Here is a 19,179-nt window from a genome sequence, read left to right as displayed (position 1 = left end):
CCTACAATGGGATTTTCTGGATTTTTTTCCTCAATTTGTCTGTCATAGTTGACGTGTACCTATGATGAAAATTACAGGCCTCTCTCATCTTTTTAAGTGGGAGAACTTGCACAATTGGTGGCTGACTAAATACTTTTTTGCCCCACTGTATTTCAAGGCCTACCTTCAAACTCAGTGCCTCTTTGCTTGACATCACGGTAAAATCAAAAGAAATCAGCAAAGACCTCAGAAAAAAAAAGGTAGACCTCCACAAGTCTGGTTCATCCTTGGGAGCAATTTCCAAACGCCTGAAGGTACCACGTTCATCTGTACAAACAATAGTACGCAAGTATAAACACCATGGGACCACGCAGCCGTCATACAGCTCAGGAAGGAGACGTGTTCTGTCTCCCAGAGATGAACGTACTTGGTGCGAAAAGTGCAAATCAATCCCAGAACAACAGCAAAGGACATTGTGAAGATACTGGAGGAAACAGGTACAAAAGTATCTATATCCACAGTAAAACGAGTCCTATATCGACATAAACTGAAAGGCCGCTCAGCAAGGAAGAAGCCACTGCTCCAAAACCGCCATAAAAACGCCAGACTACGGTTTGCAACTGCACATGGGGACAAAGATCGTACTTTTTGGAGAAATGTCCTCTGGTCTGATGAAGCAAAAATAGAACTGTTTGGCCATAATGACCATCGTTATGTTTGGAGGAAAAAGGGGGTGCTTGCAAGCCGAAGAACACCATCCCAACCGTGAAGCACGGGGGTGGCAGCATCATGCTGTGGGGGTGCTTTGCTGCAGGAGGGACTGGTGCACGTCACAAAATAGATGGCATCATGAGGAAGGAAAATGATTTGGATATATTGAAGCAACATCTCAAGACATCAGTCAGGAAGTTAAAGCTTGGTCGCAAATGGGTCTTCCAAATGGACAATGACCCCAAGCATACTTCCAAAGTTGTGGCAAAATGGCTTAAGGACAACAAAGTCAAGGTATTGGAGTGGCCATCACAAAGCCCTGACCTCAATCCTATAGAAAAATTGTGGGCAGAACTGAAAAAGCGTGTGCGAGCAAGGAGGCCTACAAACCTGACTCAGTTACACCAGCTCTGTCAGGAGACTTCCCACCTTATTGTGGGAAGCTTGTGGAAGGCTACCCGAAACGTTTGACCCAAGTTAAACAATTTGAAGGCAATGCTACCAAATACTAATTGAGTGTATGTAAACTTCTGACCCACTGGGAATGTGATGAAAGAACTAAAAGCTGAAATAAATAATTCTCTACTATTATTCTGACATTTCACATTCTTAAAATAAAGTGGTGATCCTAACTGACCTACGACAGGGAATTTTTACTAGGATTAAATGTCAGGAATTGTGAAAAACTGAGTTTAAATGTATTTGGCTGAGGTGTATGTAAACTTACGACTTCAACTGTATATCTGCGTTTCCAGTTTGTCTTGTCTCGTCAAGCCTACCAGCATGTTTTTTCCATACTCCTGTTGCTCTAGTCCCTGTTTTCCAGTCGTCCCGGCTCCGACCATTTCTTCCTGCCCTGACCCTGAGCCCGCCTGCCATACCATTCTGCCTGCCCTGACCCCGAGCTTGCCTGCCGTCCTGTACCTATCTGACTCTGACCTGGTTTACGAACTACTGCGTGCCCTGACCCTGAGCCTGCCTTCCGCCCTGTACCTGTCGGACTCGAACCTGGTTACGAACCTCTGCCTGGCCTCGACCTGCCCTTTGCCTGCCTCCTGTGGTTTAATAAACTACTCTGTGTATTGAGCCTTCTGTCTCCTGTGTCTGCATCTGGGTTATATCCTGAGTCGTGTTAGTACAAACTGGCCATGACTGACACAGCAGACTCGGACCAGCTCCACAACGCTGTCTCCTCCCAAGGAGCCACCATTGGAAGACACGAGGAGTTACTTCAAAACCTTATTGGAGGACTACAGAACTCGGCAGAACGCCACGACCGCACTTTCAATGCATTGCTGGAGCTATTCCGCGGATATTCTACTAGGCAGCAAGCCTCTATGGTAACCCCCCAGACTCCCAGTAACCTCGCTACCAGAGGCGCTTCTCCCCAGCCTATCCCGGCTTCCTGAGAACTCCACTTACCTCCTCCAGAGCACTACACTGGAGAGCCAGGAACCTGCCGAGCGTTTCTCTCCCAGTGCTCCCTCATCTTCGAGCTGCAGCCCTCTTCGTTTCCCTCGGATCGCTCAAAGATAGCGTATCTTATAACGCTGATGTCCGAGAGGGCTCTTGCCTGGGCGACAGCGTTGTGGGAGTAACAATCCACAGTTTGCCTCAGTCTGGACAAGTTCGTGGCGGAGGTTAGGAAGGTGTTCGATTCTCCGAGAGAGGGAGAGGAGGTCTGTTCCCGGTCACACTCGCTCGTCCACTGCTCCCACCTCGCCTCAGAGGAATCCCGGAAGTTCCCGACGTCCACGTTACCGAGAGAATCCGATGTCATCCGAGTGCCCACGGGACTCACCGAGGGCGATCGACTCGCCTCCTCCAGAGCCCAAGCTACTGGGAAGGGATGGATTGTCACCGGATGAATGTTTACGCAGATTGAGCACCAGGAGCTGTCTGTATTGCAGGACTACAGGACATGTTATTTCCACATGTCCATTAAAAAGCAGTACGGGAATTTTCCAATCTCACATTACTCGTACCCCTCTCCATGCCAACCTGTTGTGGGGTGACCAGGCCAAATCTCTCTGGGTGCTCATTGACTCTGGGGCCGACGAGAGCAGAGCAATACGGTTCCTATCAACCTACGAGTATCAGGAAATCACAGTGAGTGTATGCAGTTCCTGCTCATAGAATCTCCCCATGTACCCGTGGTTTCGGGGTATGCATGGCTCCAGAAGCACAATCCCTTGATCGACTGGGCTACTGGTTCTATCGTGGGTTGGAGCCTGTTCTGCCATGTGCTTATCTTAAGTCGACACAGCCTGCCCCGGGACATCTTCCTGCAGGCTTGGGAGAAGCCTCAGATCTCTCTTCCATTCTCGTGGAGTACCTGGACCTCCGGGAGGTCTTCAACAAGGCCCGTGCTACGTCTCTCCCTCCGCATCAACCCTACGACTGCGTCATTGACCTTCTCCCGGGCACTACACCACCTCTGGGGCGGATTTACTCCCTGTCGGGTCCGGAAACCAAGGCCATGGAGGAGTACATTGAGGACTCTCTCACTGCAGGGAGTATTCTTCCATCTGCCTCCCCCGCCGCAGGGTTCTTCTTTGTGGAGAAGAAGTACAAAACCCTGCATCCGTGTATCGACTACCGGGGCCTTAATGACATCCCTCTTCAGGGAGCGACCATCTTCTCAAAGTTGGACCTTCGGAACGCCTACCATCTGGTTCGGATACGGGAAGGAGACGAGTGGAAGACAACCTTTCACATGGCTAGCGGGCACAATGAGTACTTGGTTATGCCATTCGGACTGACCAACGCTCCCGCTGTGTTCCAGGCCCTGGTCAACGATGTGCTCCGGGACATGCTGAACCGGTTCATGTTTGTCTTCCTCAACGACATCCTTGTATTTTCCTGTTCAGCTCAAGAGCACATCCTCCGCGTCCGACAGGTCCTTCAGCGTCTCCTGGAGAACCAGCTTTTCTTTAAAGCGTAGAAGTGTGAATTCCATCGCTCCACCATCTCCTTCCTAGGATACGTCATGGCTGCAGGACACATACAGATGGATCCAGACAAGGTGAGAGCGGTGGTGGATTGGTCTCAACCCACATCCTGTGTGCAGCTGCAACATTTCCTGGGATTTGCTGACTTCTACCGCCGCTTCATCCGGGGTTACAGCACCCTGGCTTCCCCCCTCTCAGCACTCACCTCTCCCAAGGTTCATTCACGTGGTTCTCGGACCTCAAACATCGATTCACTACAGCACCCATCTTAATCCACCCGGACTCGTCCCATCAGTTTGTGGTGGAAGTCGACGCCTCGGATGTCGGAGTGGGGGCCGTCCTGTCCCAGCATTCTGTCCAGGACCAAAAGCTGCACCCCTGCGCTTTCCTCTCCCATCGTCTTACCCCTGCTGAGAGGAACTATGATGTGGGAAATCAAGAACTCCTCACTGTCAAGATGGCGTTGGGGGAGTGGAGGCACTGGTTGGAGGGGGCGGAACACCCATTCTTAGTGTGGACTGAACATAAGAACCTGGAATATCTCCGCACCGCCAAGCGCCTCAACTCTAGGCAGGCTCGTTGGGCCCTGTTATTCACCCGTTTCCATTTCACTCTCTCCTACTGCCCGGGGTCCAAGAATGTGAAGCCTGACGCACTCTCATGTTTGTATAGCCCCGCTGCTACTCTGTCTGACCCCGAGACTATTCTCCCTACCTCCTGTCTTGTGGCTGCACTCGTCTGGGGTATAGAGAGCCTGGCTAACTGGATGTTTGTCCCGGACTCTGCCCATTCCCCGGTCCTGGAATGGGCACATTCCTCAAGACTGACCTGCCATCCAGGCTCCCGTTGGACCCTGGCTTTCATCCGACAACGCTTTTGGTGGCCTTCCATGGTTCCCGATGTCTCCGCATTTGTCGCCGCCTGCACTGTGTGTGCACAAAATAAGACTTGGCGGCAAGCTCCGGCTGGCCTTCTTCAACCACTCCCTGTTCCTCACAGCCCCTGGTCCCATATATCCCTGGACTTTGTTACTGGTCTTCCTCTGTCAGATGGCAACACCACTATCCTGACTGTGGAGGATAGGTTTTCTAAAGCTGCCCATTTTATTCCCCTTCCCAAGTTACCCTCAGCCAAGGAGACGGCTCAGCTCATGGTGCAGCACGCCTTCCAGATCCATGGATTTCCAGTCGACATGGTCTCTGATCGTGGTCCTCAGTTCTCGTCCCGGTTCTGGAAGGAATTCTGCACCCTCATTGGGTTGTCGGCCAGCCTGTCCTTTGGTTTTCATCCCCAATCTAACGGCCAGTCGGAGCGAGCCAATCAGGACCTGGAGACGGCTCTTTGTTGCCTCGTCTCCGCCAACCCCACCACCTGGAGCCAGCAACTCGTGTGGGTGGAATACGCCTGTAACACCCTTCCCTGCTCGGCCACTGGCCTCTCGCCCTTCGAGTGTTCCTTGGGATATCAGCCCCCGCTCTTCCCTGAGCAAGAGAAGTCAGCATACCCTCTGCCCAGATGTTCATCCGCCGCTGTCACCGTACCTGGAAGAAAGACCGGGGCGCTCTTCTGAAGACCACATCCAGGTATCGGCAACAGGTGGATCGCCACGAACCTCTGCTCCCCGCTATCGGCTCGGGCAGAGGGTATGGCTTTCCACTCAGGACCTGCCCCTCCGGATGGAGTCCCGTAAACTTTCCCCCCGTTTCATCTGCCCTTTCCCCATCTCTAAAATCCTCTGCTATTCGTCTTCTGTTGCCCCGCACCCTCCGTATACATCCCACTTTTCATGTGTCTAGGATTAAACGTCTGTCTCACAGCCAGGTGTCTCCAATCTTCCCCCATTATCCCCTGTGTATTTATACCTGCGTTTTCTGTTTGTCTGTTGCCAGTTTGTCTTGTCTCGCCAAGCCTACCAGCGTGTTTTTTCCATACTCCTGTTGCTCTAGTTCCTGTTTTCTAGTCCTCCCGGGTTCCGACCATTTCTGCCTGCCCTGACTCTGAGCCCGCCTGCCATGCCATTCTGCCTGCCCTGACCCCGAACTTGCCTTCCGTCCTTTACCTATCTGACTCTGACCTGGTTTACGAACTTCTGTCTGCGCTGACCCTGAGCCTGCCTGCCGCCCTGTACCTGCCCTTTGCCTGCCTCCTGTGGTTTAATCAACTACTCTGTGTATTGAACCTTCCGTCTCCTGTGTCTGCATCTGGGCCATATCCTGAGTCGTGTTAGTCTCCTCCCCTTCATCTACACTGATTTGAAGTGGATTTAACAAGTAACATCAATTAGGGATCATAGCTTTCACCTGGATTCAACTGGTCAGTCTGTCATGGAAAGAGCAGTTGTTCTTAATGTTTTGTATACTCAGTGTATAGGCTATGTTCCCAGGACAGTTTGGAACTTCAATTCCCACAGGGCCTATGTTGTACTTCGGACTGATTTCTCTAGGGACCATGTGTGTGGGCCTGCTATCCCTGCCATTTTAGGTTTTATGGTAACAGGTTTCCACTAAATCTGATAGTTACCAAGGACAGAAGGGAGGATGAGAGTGCAGCAGGGTTTGATTTTCAATAGTTCCAGGGGGCTGGTAAACCCCAGAACCCCATAAGAAATCATGACCTCTAACCCTTGACCTCCTCCCCACTTTTCCCAGTCTGTCTCAGCAGGCGTGTCACAGCTGCTTCCGTCGCCAGGCCAACCTCCACCGCTGCGCCCAGTGTAAGTTTGCCCACTACTGCGACCGCACCTGCCAGACTGCATGCTGGGACGAGCACAAGCAGGAGTGTGGTGCCATCAAGAAGAACGGAAAGGCCCCCAATGAGAATGTCCGGTAAGAAGGAGATAGGAGAAAGAGGAGGAGGGAGAATGATAGAGGAGAAGGAAAGAGAGCTAGAGGAGAGAGGAAAATGGATGGACAGGGGAAGGTGGGTTGATGTCAATGCCTTGCCAAGTTGCATAAAGCAGAAACAGACTATCGCCCAGGCTACGTCAACCACTCATATAAAACTATAATGCTAATGCTAACTCTCCCTGTCCCTCTCCAGTCTTGCTGCCCGTGTGCTGTGGCGCATACAGAAGGACACAGGCATTGTGTCGGACAGCCAGCTGACCTCAGTGGACAAGCTGGAGGACCACGTGGCCGACATGCCCGCCGACAACCTCAAAGAGCTCAAGATCGATGTGCACAACTTCCTGGACTACTGTCCCAACACTAGGCATGGTGTGGAGTACATCTCACACATCTTCGGCATAGTATGTATCACTGAGTCAGTCATCTTACCATCCAGATATCTCAAACTTTGGCACAATATATACAAGATCACTGGTTGATCTATTTCGACAATAGTATGTGTGTTCCTCTCTGGACTGTGAGGTACTGTCATTAACCTCTGTCTTTCTGTCTTTCCCTCTCTTTATTCTTCTCTCTCTCTGTCTTCCTCCACTTTGTTTCTGTTATTCTCATTCCATCTGTCTCTCCCCCTCTCTTTATTTTTCTCTGTCTCCATCCCCCCTTCTCTCCATCCATGTGTAGATCAACTGTAATGGTTTTACTCTGAGTGACCAGAGGGGTCTGCAGGCGGTGGGAGTGGGTCTGTTCCCTAACCTGTGTCTGGTCAACCATGACTGCTGGCCCAACTGTACTGTCATTTTCAACCATGGCAAGTATGTATCCCCCAAGAGAGCGGGAGAGCGAGAGAGAGATACAACTTTTGTACGTGATTTGTAAACTCTTTGACTGCCATCTCTTCCAGTCAGTCAGCTCTGAATGCAACCTTCCACTCTAAGAGGAGGTGGGTCTATCTGCCTGCTTCGAACTAACGTCTAACCTTTGAACCTTGAGCATCCGATCCTCAAAGATCTCTTCAACACCTGTTATTAACCCTCAACCCTCTATCACTGGACGATAGTGAGGAAGTCAACAGGACAACAGTACCAAATGACAGTCAGGCATTCTAATCTTGATCCTAACATTGAATAGTTTGATTTCCCCTATATTTCCCTATTTTTCCTTCTTTACCAATAGCCCACAGGACTATTTCCTCATTGAGCAAGATCAAATGAGTCATTATCATAAAAGTGTTATCAAATATAACCTCTAAAGTGAATAACTGAGGAGGGGAAAACAGAATATTACGAAACTCAACAAATTGGGTCTGTCCGACCATAACTTATAGCATGGTTTGTTTAGCTCTCAGTAGGACTGAGTTGCTGTTCTGCTTGAGGCTTTGTTGTGTGAAGTGTGTCTATTGTTAGATTTTGCTCAGTTTTCAGTCAACTACCTGATAAGATTACTTCAAAAATCACATCATAACAAGAATGTATTTTTAGACTTTTAGATGGTAATTGTTTTTTGGAGCAAAAAAACAAAAACATTACCGTCTAAAAGTCTAAAAATACATTCATGTTATGTTGGTGATGATGGCCTGAGATATGTCTTTGGTTGTCTGTCAGTGCAAAATCCCCAAACTGCTTTGTTAGAATGTTGCTTTAAGTTGAGTGAAATTAAAAACCCCACTCTGAGCTTGCAGCTGGGCTATGGATGTTTCTCCAAAGCTTATTTATTATTCATCAGGAGCCAACAGTCCAAGAAGATGTTGAATGATCAATATAACTTTCTCTGAACTTCAAGCTGCAAGGATTATCCAATCAGTGATGTTTATGATTGCGGACTGGTCAATAAAGGTTTCCTATCTCCAAAAAAAACAAAAATGCTGTCATCCCCCTGGCCAACTATGTCACTGCAATAACTTTCCTGGCCTTTTGCTATTGTACCAATTGAGAGAGAACATTCGTAGCAGGGCTTGAACTTGCAGCCCTGCCCTAACAGGGAAAGCACCTTACCTCCTGTGCTGTAAAGGTCCAGAGACCTACTAGGGGCTACTCTACACACTACACTACCCGCTTTACCCTCCCTTATGGTTACTACCATCACATCACACTATATCATCCCCCTTATCAACTGCTCCAGGGCCTGTTCTGTTTCAACATGTGACATGCAGAGCTCACAAGCTGATCCTAGAGCAGCTGTTACTCTGGGACTAGGCTAACCATGCCACCCTGCTCCCCCAGGATCGAGCTGCGTGCGTTGGGTAAGATTGCTGAGAATGAGGAGCTGACGGTGGGCTACGTGGACTTCCTGAACGTATCGACGGACCGCCAGAGAGCCCTGAAGCACCAGTACCACTTTGACTGCACCTGCAAAAGCTGCAGCGAGCACCTCAAGGATGGCCTAATGATGGCTGCCAAGGAGACCGAAGGCAACAAGGTGGGGGAGGTAGTGACATGTTGAGGGCAGAGTTGAGGTCAATTCATTCCATTCCAAACAGTGGGGTCCTGGGTCCTTGGCCCCCTGCCGTACCCAGACTCACGTTGGGCACATAACCCTTCTCAGCTGATGCATCAGAAAGAAGCATGTTGTTAAATGCACAAATTAAACACCTGATCATACCTCTGAGGGCCCAGGGGCCTACAACACTTCACCCTAGTTACTTTTCAGTTCAGTAAAGTTCCATGCTTCCCCTCTCCCTTAATGGATCTCAACTCTCACTCTACTCGTGACACACATGAGATCCCCACCCTAAATATCAGCTACCATAGATAGAACAAAATACATGTAGCAGTTGATATGAAATCAAGTTATTCTGGTTCCATCTGAGATATGGTCACCTGATGCTGAATTCCAATTGATTGTCTGAGACATCGCAAAATAATATGACTAACTCTCTCAGCGCATGACCATATCTTTAGACATGGGTCAATGCCATGGACCTGGATATGTGATATGTCAGTATCTACAGTTGAAGTCAGAAGTTTACATACACTTTAGCCAAATACATTTAAACTATGTTTTTCACAATTCCTGACATTTAATCCTAGTAAAAATTCCCTGTCTTAGGTCATTTAGGATCACCAATTTATTTTAAGAATGTGAATGTCAGAATAATAGTAGAGAATGATTTCTTTCAGCTTTTATATTTTTCATCACATTCCCAGTGGGTCAGAAGTTCACATACACTCAACTAGTATTTGGTAGCATTGCCTTTAAATTGTTTAACTTGGGTCAAACGTTTTGGGTAGCCTTCCACAAGCTTCCCACAATAAGTTGGGTGAATTTTGGCCCATTCCTCCTGACAGAGCTAGTGTAACTGAGTCTGGATTGTAGGACTCCTTGCTCGCACATGCTTTTTCAGTTCTGGCCAAAAATGTTCTATAGGCTTGAGGTCAGGACTTCGGCTTGCAAGCGCCCCCCTTTTTCCTACAAACATAACGATGGTCAGTATGGCCAAACAGTTCTATTTTTGTTTCATCAGACCAGAGGACATTTCTCCAAAAAGTACGATCTTTGTCCCCATGTGCAGTTGCAAACCGTAGTCTGGCTTTTTTATGGCGGTTTTGGAGCAGTGGCTTCTTCCTTGCTGAGCGGCCTTTCAGGTTATGTCGATATAGGACTTGTTTTACTGTGGATATAGATAATTTTGTACCTGTTTCCTCCAGCATCTTCACAAGGTCCTTTTCTGTTGTTCTGGGATTGTTTTGCACTTTTTGCACCAAAGTACGTTCATCTCTAGGAGACAGAACGCGTCTCCTTCCTGTGTGGTATGACGGCTGCGGGGTCCCATAGTGTTTATACTTGCGTAGTATTGTTTGTACAGATGAACGTGGTACCTTCAGGCGTTTGGAAATTGCTCCCAAGGATAAACCAGGCCTGTGGAGGTCTACAAATTTATTCTGAGGTCTTGGCTGATTTCTTTTGATTTTCCCATGATGTCAAGCAAAGAGGCACTTAGTTTGAAGATAGGCCTTGAAATACATCCACAGGTACACCTCCAATTGACTCAAATGATGTCAATTAGCCTATCAGAAGCTTCTAAAGCCATGACATCATTTTCTGGAATTTTCCAAGCTGTTTAAAGGCCCAGTCAACTTAGTGTATGTAAACTTCTGACCCACTGTAATTGTGATACAGTGAATTATAAGTGAAATAATCTGTTTGTAAACAATTGTTGGAAAAATTCCTAACCGACTTGCCAAAACTATAGTTTGTTAACAAGAAATCTGTGGAGTGGTTGAAAAACGGGTTTTAATGATTCCAACCTAAGTGTATGTAAACTTCCGACTTCAACTGTATGTATGGGAATTGACTTGGAGCGAATTACGATGAAGTCACAAGGTGTGTAACACATAGCTAAATTATAAGTCTGTGTCCTACACTAGTCCATTTTTGTAGTTGCTGGACCGATAGTCTCCTCACACAGCCAGCTGCTGTGTCTGTGAGAAGAGACTCTGGAACATAAATACTTTACACATTTCCTTCAAAGGAACAGTTTTCAGAGTTGTGGGATATGTCACTCTCTTGTGGTTGTCTGCAGTAGTGCATTTTGGTCACCAGGTGCTTTCTTTTCCTGTCAATGATCAGGAGTGAATGATGGTGGGATGTGCAATGTGCATTCTCCATAATGTTAATACACTGACGCTGTTGTGTTTACTGTATTATCTCTCTCAGCCCTCTGATGAGCTGGTGAAAGAGGTACAGGAGTTAAGTTTGGAGTGCCTGGCCAAGGTTGAGGCGGCTCGCACTGCAGGAGACTTTCATGAGGTAAAAACAACAACTCCCTCCTTTACCTTTAGGGATGGCATTGGAGGTTGATAAATTACTCCCTTTCACTGTCCCAAATATACTATGGGTCAAAAGTTTTAGAACACCTACTCATTCAAGGGTTTTTCTTTATTTTTACAATTTTCTACATTGTAGAATAATACTGAAGACATCAAAACTATGAAATAACACATATGGAATCATGTAGCAACCATAAAAGTTTTAAACAAATCAAAATACACTACTGTTCAAAAGTTTGGGGTCACTTAGAAATGTCCTTGTTTTTTGAAAGAAAAGCAATATTTTTGTCCATTAAAATAACATCAAATTGATCAGAAATACAGTGTAGACATTGTTAATGTTGTAAATGGCTATTGTAGCTGGAAACGGCTGATTTTTAATGGAATATCTACATAGGCGTACAGAGGCCCATTATCAGCAACCATCAGTCCTGTGTTCCAATGTCACGTCCTGTGTTCCAATGGCCATATCTCAGACTGCCCATCTTAATATTTTATTTTTATTGGCCAGTCTGAGATATGGCTTTTTCTTTGCAACTCTGCCTAGAAGGTCAGCCTCCCGGAGTCGCCTCTTCACTGTTGACGTTGAGACTGGTGTTTTGCGGGTACTATTTAATGAAACTGCCAGTTGATGACCTGTGAGGCGTCTGTTTCTCAAACTAGACACTCTAATGTATTTGTCCTCTTGCTCAGTTGTGCACCGGGGCCTCCCACTCCTCTTTCTATTCTGGTTAGAGTCAGTTTGCGCTGTTCTGTGAAGGGAGTAGTACACAGCGTTGTACGCGATCTTCAGTTTCTTGGCAATTTCTCGCATGGAATAGCCATTTCTCAGAACAAGAATAGACTGACGAGTTTCAGAAGAAAGTTATTTGTTTCTGGCCATTTTGATCCTGTAATCGAACCCACAATTGCTGATGCACCAGATACTCAATTAGTCTCAAGAAGGCCAGTTTAATTGCTTCTTTAATCAGCACAACAGTTTTCAGCTGTGCTAACATAATTGCAAAAGGGTTTTCTAACGATAAATTAGCCTTTTAAAATGATGAACTTGGATTAGCAAACGCAACGTGCCATTGGAACACAGGACTGATGGTTGCTGATAATGGGCCTCTGTACGCCTATGTAGATATTCCATAAAAAATCTGTCGTTTCCAGCTACAATAGCCATTTACAACATTAACTATGTCTACACTGTATTTCTGCTAAATTTGATGTTATTTTAATGGACAAAACATTTGCTTTTCTTTCGAAAACAAAGAAATGTCTAAGTGACCCCAAACTTTTGAACGGTAATGTTTATTTTATATTTGAGATTCTTCAAATAGCCACCCTTTGCCTTGATGACAGCTTTGATAGCCCTATTTGGTAAAAGACCAAGTCCAAATTATGGCAAGAACAGCTCAAATAAGCAAAGAGAAATGACAGTCCATCATTACTTTAAGGCATGAAGGTCAGTCAATACGGAACATTTCAAGAACTTTAAACGTTTCTTCAAGTGCAGTCGCAAAATCAATCAAGCGCTATGATGAAACTGGCTCTCATGAGGACCGCCACAGGAATGGAAGACCCAGAGTTACCGCTGCTGCAGAGGATAAGTTCATTAGAGTTACCAGCCTCAGAAATTGCAGCCCAAATAAATGGTTCACAGAGTTCAAGTAACAGACACATCTCAACATCAACTGTTCAGAGGAGACTGTGTGAATCAGGCCTTCATGGTGGGATTGCTGAAAATAAACCACTACTAAATGATACCAATAAGAAGAAGAGACTTGCTTGGGCCAAGAAACACAAGCAATGGACATTAGACGGGTGGAAATCTGTCCTTTGGTTCCAAACGCTGTGTCTTTGTGAGACGCGGTGTGGGTGAACGGATTATCTCTGCATGTGTATTTCCCACCATAAAGCTTGTAGAAGGAGGTGTTATGGCGTGGGGGTGCTTTGCTGGTGACACTGTCTGTGATTGATTTAGAATTCAACGCAAACTTAACCAACATGGCTACCACAGCATTCTGCAGCGATACGCCATCCCATCTGGTTTGCGCTTAGTTGGACTATAATTTGTTTTTCAACAGGACAATGACCCAACACACCTCCAGGCTGTGTAAGGGCTATTTTACCAAGAAGGAGAGTGATGGAGTGCTGCATCAGATGACCTGGCCTCCACAATCCCCCGACCTCAACCAAATTGAGATGGTTTGGGATGAGTAGGACCGCAAAGTGAAGGAAAAGCAGCCAACAAGTGCTCAGCATATGTGGGAACTCCTTCAAAACTGTTGGAAAAGCATTCCAGGTGAAGCTGGTTGAGAGAATGTCAAGAGTGTGCAAAGCTGTCATCAAGGCAAGGGGTGGCTATTTGAAGAATCTCAAATATAAATTATATTTTGATTTGTTTAACACTTTTTTGGTTACTACTGTAATATTCATATGTGTCACCATACTGAATTGTAATTGGATGCATCATACTGTGCAATGATTGGTTAAGACCACCCAGGTGGTGAGGTCATTCTAAGATGATCATGGCCAGAGACACATGGACATGCACGTTATAGCTAGTTAATAAAGAGGTACGTTTATAAATATCCTGTCGTCCTGCATTTTATTATTTTGTACAAAGCGTACAAAACAAGACATGGTGTCAGAGTAAAAGGACTAAAAGATGGATTTTGCTGGAGTTCCTTCACCTCGAATGGATTGGGGGTCTACAAATCTACCCGATGCATGGCGTAAGTTCAAACAGCATGTGGAGCTGATGTTCACGGGTCCTCTGAAGGAAAGAGGAGAAGAGGAAAAGTGCAGCTACCTGCTCCTCTGGATCGGTGAAAAAGGGAGAGACATTTACAACACATGGACACTTACCGAGGCTGAATCAAAGGTACTGAAAACATACTACGATCGTTTTGAAGCATATGTTTTGCCAAAGACCAATACAATTTTCGCTAGGTACAAATTCCATGAGAAAGTACAAGGCGCTAGTGAATCGTTTGAACAGTTTGTCACTGAGCTGCGTCTGCTTGTGAAAGACTGTGATTATGCAAACAAGGATGAGATGGTCAGGGACCGTATTGTATTTGGAATACAATCACCGCGAGTGAGAGAGAAACTTTTGAATGTTGGATCAGAGTTAACGCTGGACAAAGCTATCGACATAGCCAGATCTCACGAGCTAGCACAGGTTCAGATGAAAACCATTTCAGGCGGCAGCATGAGCGCATCACGTGAACAAGCAGTGCACGCAGTCAGGCAGACATCAAAGCACACCTCCAGTGCCCAGAGAGCATGTTTCAGAACGGAGACAGACAGAACTCCAAAACAGAGCGACACAGACTCCAAACGCCCCAAAACATGTGGATATTGTGGATACAAAGTGCATGGCGAACAGGGGAATTGCCCAGCTAAAGGCAAACAGTGTACTAAATGTGGAAAATGGAAGCACTTTGCAAAAGTGTGCAGAGTTTACCGTGGAAAAACAGTACATACAGTGAGTGAAGATGAAATGTCAATCAAAGAGTCAAATGCTGATGAACTGTTTATTGATTCAGTGACACAGAAAAGTCAGATATCAGAGACAGAGCAAGCCTTTGCTGACATTGAGATAGGAAGACAAGGCACAGAGCTAAAATTCAAACTAGACACTGGTGCACAAGTAAACATTATTCCTCTGAGTAAGTACAGAAGCTTGACATCTGAGTGTGAGCTACAGCCCACCACGCGCAGACTGACTGGTTATGGTGGTGAACAGCTCCCAGTAAAAGGCACATGCACTCTCAAATGCAAATACAAGGAAAGGGACATGATGTTGGACTTTTACGTTGTTGACACTCGAGCACCTGCAGTGCTAGGTCTTAAAGCATGTTTAGACATGGACCTTATCAAGCTAGTTTTATCAGTGACAGCACCAGTAGAGATAGAGAATGTCATGGAGGAGTTTGCTGATGTTTTTACAGGAATAGGACTATTCCCAGGAGAATGTACCATTCACCTTAACCCAGACGCAACCCCTGTGATCTACCCACCGAGAAAGATTCCACTTGCTCTCCGCGCCCGTCTGAAGAAAGAGTTGGAGAGCATGGAGCAATCTGACATCGTCACCAAGGTTACAGAACCGACGGATTGGGTCAACGCGTTAGTGGTGGTGGAGAAACCACGGACAGGCAAGCTCAGAGTATGTCTCGACCCAAGAGACTTGAACAAGGCTATCAAACGCCCCCATTACCCCTTACCGACGCTAGATGGCATCACACACAAGCTAGCGGGCGCACGCTACTTCAGTGTCATGGACGCCAGATCAGGCTACTGGGCTATCAAGCTCACAGAAGAGTCATCTAAGCTCACAACGTTCAACACACCGTTTGGACGCTACAGGTTCCGTCGCCTGCCTTTTGGGATTATCTCAGCCCAAGACGAGTTTCAGCGAAAGATCGACGAGGTGTACGAAGGCCTCGACGGAGTCGTGGCAATTGTGGACGACATCCTTGTCTATGGTCGAACCAAAGAGGAACACGACAGAAACCTCAGCGCGATGCTGCAAAGGTCCCGCGAGAGAGGAGTCCGGCTCAACCCCGAGAAGAGCACAGTCGGCGCTACAGAGGTCAGCTACTTCGGGCATCTTCTCACAGCGAATGGAATCAAGCCAGATCCGCAGAAGATCTCAGCCATAAAGGAAATGGAGCCACCAAAGAACCGCGCAGAGCTGGAAACAGTGCTTGGCATGGTCAACTACTTAGCCAAGTTCGCACCCAGCCTCTCCAATGCTAATGCACCCTCGGCGTCAGCTGCTAAAGCAGTCCAGTGAGTTCCTCTGGGACAACCAACACGACATCGCTTTCCAGAAAGTGAAAGACTTGATCACGAGAGAACCAGGACCAATCCTTGCCTACTACGACCCCAACAAAGAGCTCAGACTCCAGGTGGACGCGTCAAAGTATGGACTAGGGGCAGTGCTACTGCAAGAAGGAAAACCCATCGGCTACGCTTCCAAATCTCTCACAGACTGTGAAATCAACTACGCTCAAATCGAAAAGGAGCTGTACGCCATTCTGTTCGGATGTAAGCGTTTCCATCAGTATGTCTATGGACGACAAGTCATTGTGGAATCAGACCACAAGCCCCTCGAGTCAATCATGAGGAAACCGTTAGCCGCAGCCCCGCCAAGGCTACAGAGAATGATCCTTCAACTACAAAAATACGACTTCACAATCACTCACCGTCCAGGCAAAGACATCCCTGTCGCAGACACACTCTCCAGGAAGTTTCTTACCTACAAGGACAGCAGCCTCAGTGAAGGCATGGACATGCAGGTGCACACTGTGTACAGCAACTTACCAGTTAGTGACACAAAACTGAAGGAGATCCGAGCAGAAACAGAAAAAGACACACAACTCACACAGCTGAGGAAAGTCATACAGTCAGGATGGCCTGAGGAGAGGAGAAAATGCCCTCAGAGCGTCTCAGAGTTCTGGAACCATCGTGACGAACTATCACAGATCAACGGAATCATTTTCAAAGGAGAGAAAATCATCATTCCTACCAGTCTCAGAGAAGAGATTTTGACAAAGATCCATGCTGGACACATGGGCATGGAAAAGTGCAAACAGAGAGCACGGGACATTTTGTTTTGGCCCGGAATGTGCAAACAAATAGAGGACATGGTTGGTAAATGCCCCACGTGTCTTGAACGACGCCCCTCGAACACCAAAGAGCCAATGTTACCTCACCGTATCCCAGACCGACCCTGGCAGGTCGTGGCAACCGATCTGTTCACGTGGAACAACGAGGACTACATTATAACAGTGGACTACTACAGCAGATACTTTGAACTCGACAAGCTTCACAGCACCACATCTGCAGCTGTGATACACAAGCTGAAAGCAGCCTTTGCCAGGCATGGCATTGTAGAGACTTTAATATCTGACAATGGGCCCTGTTACAAATCAAATGAGTTTGAATCCTTCACAAAAGCATGGGAGTTCACACACGTCACCACAAGCCCACATTACCCTCAAAGTAATGGCCTTGCTGAAAAATCTGTGCAGATCGCTAAATCACTCATGGACAAAGCAAAAGCAGACAAGAGAGACCCCTACCTCAGTCTCCTTGAATACCGCAACACTCCAGTTGACAACTTCAAATCACCAGCCCAGCTGTTGATGAGCCGCAGACTTCGCTCAATCCTCCCCAGCACCAACCAGCAGCTGCAACCTGAGGTCGTCAGCTACAAGGAAGTGCATGCAAAACGTGCACAGAGACAGCAACAGCAAAAGCGATACTACGACAGGTCAGCCAGACCACTGCCACCACTGAACGACGGAGAGTCAGTTAGAATCCAGGAGCATGGCTACTGGAAGCCAGCAGTCGTCATCCAACCAGCTGACACTGAACGTTCATATCACGTTCGCACCGCAGAAGGAGCGGTGTACCGCCGCAATCGTCGTCACCTACTGAACACAAAAGAACAACACACTGACGAGATGAACTGTTCCCCTGAAAGAGAACGGGATGGACTAAACACAGACACAACACAACATACACCATACTTACCTGCAACACCACAAGAACTGTTGACTGACACAGAAGCATGCTCAGCTTCATATCACACAAGGTCAGGAAGAGAGGTCAAGCCTAGAGCTGTCCTAGACCTGTGAAATGTCAAAGGGTGTAGGCGGATCGCTGCCCTAAAAGAGTTTCCAGACTGTAAACTTGTTATTGAAAGTTAACTTGAAATGCTTTGGTATTGTATTTGTTTGATATGTTGAGATGTCATTGCTACAGTGAAAAGCTGAGTTGCTGAGAAATATTTGTTCTAAAAATAACAATATGCTGAATCATTGTTTGTCTGTTATGTTGATGCAGTTGGTGCAGTTTAAATGGTTACTTACCTCGAGTTCAAACTACAGAGCATATATTCAAAAGAAACGCTTTATTGTTCCACATATTTTTTTCTTTTTTTTTAAAAGAAGGGGGATGTAATATTCATATGTGTCACCATACTGAATTGTAATTGGATGCATCATACTGTGCAATGATTGGTTAAGACCACCCAGGTGGTGAGGTCATTCTAAGATGATCATGGCCAGAGACACATGGACATGCACGTTATAGCTAGTTAATAAAGAGGTACGTTTATAAATATCCTGTCGTCCTGCATTTTATTATTTTGTACAAAGCGTACAAAACAAGACAACTACATGATTCCATATGTGTTATTTCATAGTTTTGATGTCTTCAGTACTACTCTACAATGTAGAAAATAGTAAAAATAAAGAAAAACCCTTGAATGAGTAGGTGTTCTAAAACTTTTGACGAGTAATGTAATTCTCTCTCCCTCTTTTGTTAAACACGCAAAATTACCCCTCCATCCCTCCCTCTCCCTCCACAGGTGGTGAAGCTGTGTCGTGAGTGTCTGGACAAACAGGAGCCCGTGTTGGCTGATACACACCTGTACCAACTGCGTGTGCTGAGTGCAGCCAGCGAGGTGCTGTCCTACCTGCAGTTCTTCTCTGAGGCTGCAGAATACGCACGCAGGATGGTGGAGGGATACATGTGAGTGTTTGTAATGGGGACAGTGGTGGAGACTAATCTAATGGACCAAACGAAAATTAGCATGACTACAGCATTAAAATCGCATTTCTACATTTACATTTTAGTCATTTAGCAGACACTCTTCTCCAGAGCGACTTAGTTAGTGCATTCATCTTAAGATAGCTAGATGGGACAACCACATACACTGCATGCTCGTTGAACATCTCATTCAAAAATCATGGGCATTAATATGGAGTTAGTCCACCCTTTGCTGCCAAAACAGCCTCCACTCTTCTGGGAAGGCTTTCCACTAAATGTTGCTTCCATTCAGCCACAAGATCATTAGTGAGGTCGAGCACTGATGTTGGGCAATTAGGCCTGGCTCGCAGTCGGCATTCCAATTCATCC

General features: G+C 46.6%; 1 protein-coding gene across 1 annotated transcript in view; it reads left to right on the top strand.

The window, feature by feature from the left end:
- The window catches only part of LOC121582469 (histone-lysine N-methyltransferase Smyd1), a 30,977-nt gene that overhangs the window by 8,232 nt on the left and 3,566 nt on the right, over positions 1 to 19,179 (top strand). Inside the window, exons 2-8 of the mRNA XM_041898273.2 lie at positions 6,290 to 6,466; positions 6,681 to 6,888; positions 7,169 to 7,299; positions 7,389 to 7,427; positions 8,707 to 8,902; positions 11,141 to 11,233; positions 18,629 to 18,792. Of these exons, the coding sequence (XP_041754207.2) occupies positions 6,290 to 6,466; positions 6,681 to 6,888; positions 7,169 to 7,299; positions 7,389 to 7,427; positions 8,707 to 8,902; positions 11,141 to 11,233; positions 18,629 to 18,792 (1,008 nt within the window). The remainder of the gene's footprint in view (positions 1 to 6,289; positions 6,467 to 6,680; positions 6,889 to 7,168; positions 7,300 to 7,388; positions 7,428 to 8,706; positions 8,903 to 11,140; positions 11,234 to 18,628; positions 18,793 to 19,179) is intronic.

The sequence above is a fragment of the Coregonus clupeaformis genome, chromosome 15 (assembly GCF_020615455.1).
Source record: "Coregonus clupeaformis isolate EN_2021a chromosome 15, ASM2061545v1, whole genome shotgun sequence".
Lineage (NCBI taxonomy): Eukaryota > Metazoa > Chordata > Actinopteri > Salmoniformes > Salmonidae > Coregonus > Coregonus clupeaformis.
Note: the sequence above shows the minus strand (reverse complement) of the source record. Positions and strands in the feature narration are given on the sequence as shown.